Genomic DNA, 3004 nt, shown 5'->3' with positions numbered 1-3004 from the left:
TATTTCAGAGAGGTGAGCAGTTGTCCCAGGAGTTTGCCTCAGACTAGCAGATGGGTGGGGTCCAGGAGTTTGCCCTAGACCAACAGAAGGGTGGGTGGAGTCCAGGAGTTTTCCCCAGCCTAACAGATGAGAAGGGTCCAGGAGTTTGCCTCAGGCCAGCAGATGGGTGGGGTCCAGGAGTTTACACCTTGCCACAGAAGAGAAGGGCCCACGGATTTGCCTCAGGCCATCAGATGGGTGGGACCCAGGAGTTTGCCTCAGGCTGGCAGGTGAGAAGGGTCCAGGAGTTTGCCTCAGGCCAGCAGATTAGTGGGGTCCAGGAGTTTACACCTGGTCAACAGATGAGAAGGCCCAGGGGTTTGCCTCAGGCCAGCAGATGGGTGGAGTCCAGGAGTTTGCCTCAGGCTAGCAGATGAGAAGGGTCCAGGAGTTTGCCTCAGGCCAGCAGATTAGTGGGGTCCAGGAGTTTACACCTGGTCAACAGATGAAAAGGGCCTAGGGGTTTGCCTCAGACCAGCAGATGGGTGGGTTCCAGTCCCTGACAGGAGACAAGGGAGAATCCAGAGTGAGCACAGAGAGAACCATACACTTAAGAGCGGGGTAGCTCTTTACAGTTCAGTTCAGGCTCCTGTCAGGAATGGGGATCCAGTACGGGCTTTGCAGTCTATGGCTGTGTGGCACCTCATCCTCTCTCATAGAAACTGGGATATGAGGGTCTTGGTTTGAGATGGTTTTCTGGGATCAGACACTGGGGAAGGCCCAGGCAGGGTCTGGGGCAAAGCTGAGGCACACACTGTGAATATGTACCACAAACACAGCAGTCTCAGTCTGCTTAGCCCCATACAAGCTTCTGGCAAATCTGAAGCCTCTACTCTGGCCCAGTTGCATTCTGAGGAAACTTGTCGCTATCCCCCTCAGTCTCTCAAGAGACAGATTTGACAGGGAGATGGGAATCCTTGTGATTTTAGAGCATCACACAAGAGAAAGCCTGTTACTGGCTTTTGTGAGCACTTCCAGTTGGGTGACTGGCAACAACTTCCACTTTCTTCTTCTTCCCCTAGGTCTCTGGGTCTACATCATTGTGCATCTGCCTTGTGTTCAAGACTAGAGTCATCATGCCTAGACCTTGCAAGCGTAGGCGATGTATGGCTGAGGGCGAGCTTGAGGCCCAAAGTGAGCCACAGGACCTAATGAGTGCTCCAGTTTCAATAGAGGAAGTAGATTCCTCATCCTCTTCTACTTGCTCCTCCTCTTTCCCCTCGTCTTTCTCTTCTTCCTCTTCTTCCTATGCTCTAACATCCAGCACCTCAGAGGAAGGGTTTGTTGCTTCCAGGACATCAAGTCCTTCTCATAGTCCTCCAGGAGCATGCTCCTCCTGCACTGCCATGATCTCCTCTCCATGTAGCCAATTCAGTGCAGCCTCTGAACCTGAGGAGGGTTCAGGTTCCTCAGAGGTCATGCCTTGTGCTGCTTCATTGTCTAAAGGTGAGATAGATGTAAAAGTAGATGAGTTGGTAAAGTATCTGCTCTTTAAGTATCTAATGAAGGAGCCAGTCACCAAGGCAGAAATGCTCAGTAATATCATTAGAAATTATCAGGACCACTTCCCCTTGATATTTAGAGAAGCCTCAGAGTGCATGCAGTTAGTCTTTGGCATTGACATGAAGGAAGTACAGCCTGCTGGCCACACTTATATCCTTGTTACATCCCTAGAGCTCACCTATGATGGGATGATGACTGATGTCCAGGGCATACCCAAGACAGGCCTCCTGATAATGGTCCTGAGCATAATATTTATGGAAGGCAACTGTATCAGTGAGGACATGGTGTGGGGTGTGTTGAATAACATAGGCTTGTATGCTGGGAATGAACACTTCATATATGGGGAACCCAGGAAGCTCATCACTGATGATTTTGTACAAGAAGGATACCTGGAGTATAGGCAAGTATCTGGCAGCCATCCTCCTTCCTATGAGTTTCTCTGGGGCCCACGAGCCTATGCTGAAACCACTAAGATGAAAATCCTGACATTTCTGACCAACATCAATGGAAGTGACCCCAGATCATATCCAGTGTGGTATGCAGAGGCTTTAAGAGATGAGGAAGAGCGAGCCTAGGCAAGCAAAGCCTGGCACATGATATGACTGCCCTGACCAGCACATATTCTAGTGCTCTAGCAGTTTACAACTCAGATAAGGTCAGGTCAAGTCAGTGATCTAAGCAGTGGACCCTCATTCTAGAGCTGGTGGTTGTATAGTTAAATTATCCCACTTTTACTGTTCTGTTGGGTGACTCAGGGATTTTTCCTCTTGGTACTTTAAAATGTTGCTACGTTTGCTAGAAAGCTCGTTAGGCTGAAAATTTAAACTTCCAGGTTGTATTAGTCATGCACTTACTGCTGTTTATCCATGTTTAAAAAGTGTTGTTATTTTGTAAAACAAGTTGGGATACTTTCCATCTAATCTGTAATCTGTCACAAAACACCATAGTAGTGCAATTGGTATTTCTTAGGCTATGGAAAATAACTTACAGAATAGAATAAAACTGTTATTTTTATCACCTTTTGGTTGTTAGTCTCTTATTCTGGTTAACTAATTAAATTCTAACTTAAAATACAGTCAACGGGCTCCAATGCTCCAAACTTTCATTAAGCATATGGCCTTTGTAAGGCCTGCCATTAGCAGCACGTCATAGGAGAACCAGATCCATGCTTTCATGTAGATGGGATGAGTTCAGGATCCACAGCCCTGTGAAGAAGACAGTGAGAAGTACTTTCAGACCACAAACGTTAGTAAAGGAGAAGGGTTGCAGAGGGGTCTCCTGGGGTGAGCAGCACACTTTTGATGCTGTAAACCAAGGCAGCTTGGGAGTCTGGGGAGTTGATGGAATGAAACTGCAAAGTAGCTAAGGACAGGCCCTTGGGAGATGCGACTGTTCAGGCTAAGAGAAGGAAAAAGAAGTAGACACAGCTCCATCTAACCCAGAAGCGATCTCCAAGTGATAG

At 47.6% G+C, this 3004-nt stretch overlaps 1 protein-coding gene across 1 annotated transcript; it reads left to right on the top strand.

Annotated features, from left to right (window-relative positions):
• Positions 1 to 1115: 1115 nt before the first annotated feature.
• LOC100754546 (melanoma-associated antigen 10) lies at positions 1116 to 2117 on the top strand. Its single transcript, XM_027432224.1, has one exon. It carries the CDS (start codon positions 1116 to 1118, stop codon positions 2115 to 2117), a length of 1002 nt encoding a protein of 333 aa, XP_027288025.1.
• Positions 2118 to 3004: the final 887 nt, after the last annotated feature.

The sequence above is a fragment of the Cricetulus griseus genome, chromosome X, assembly GCF_003668045.3.
Source record: "Cricetulus griseus strain 17A/GY chromosome X, alternate assembly CriGri-PICRH-1.0, whole genome shotgun sequence".
Lineage (NCBI taxonomy): Eukaryota > Metazoa > Chordata > Mammalia > Rodentia > Cricetidae > Cricetulus > Cricetulus griseus.
Note: the sequence above shows the minus strand (reverse complement) of the source record. Positions and strands in the feature narration are given on the sequence as shown.

Bases quoted from the DNA above. Each gene is read 5' to 3' on its own strand.
- LOC100754546 (XM_027432224.1), top strand. From the start codon at position 1,116: ATGCCTAGACCTTGCAAGCGTAGGCGATGTATGGCTGAGGGCGAGCTT.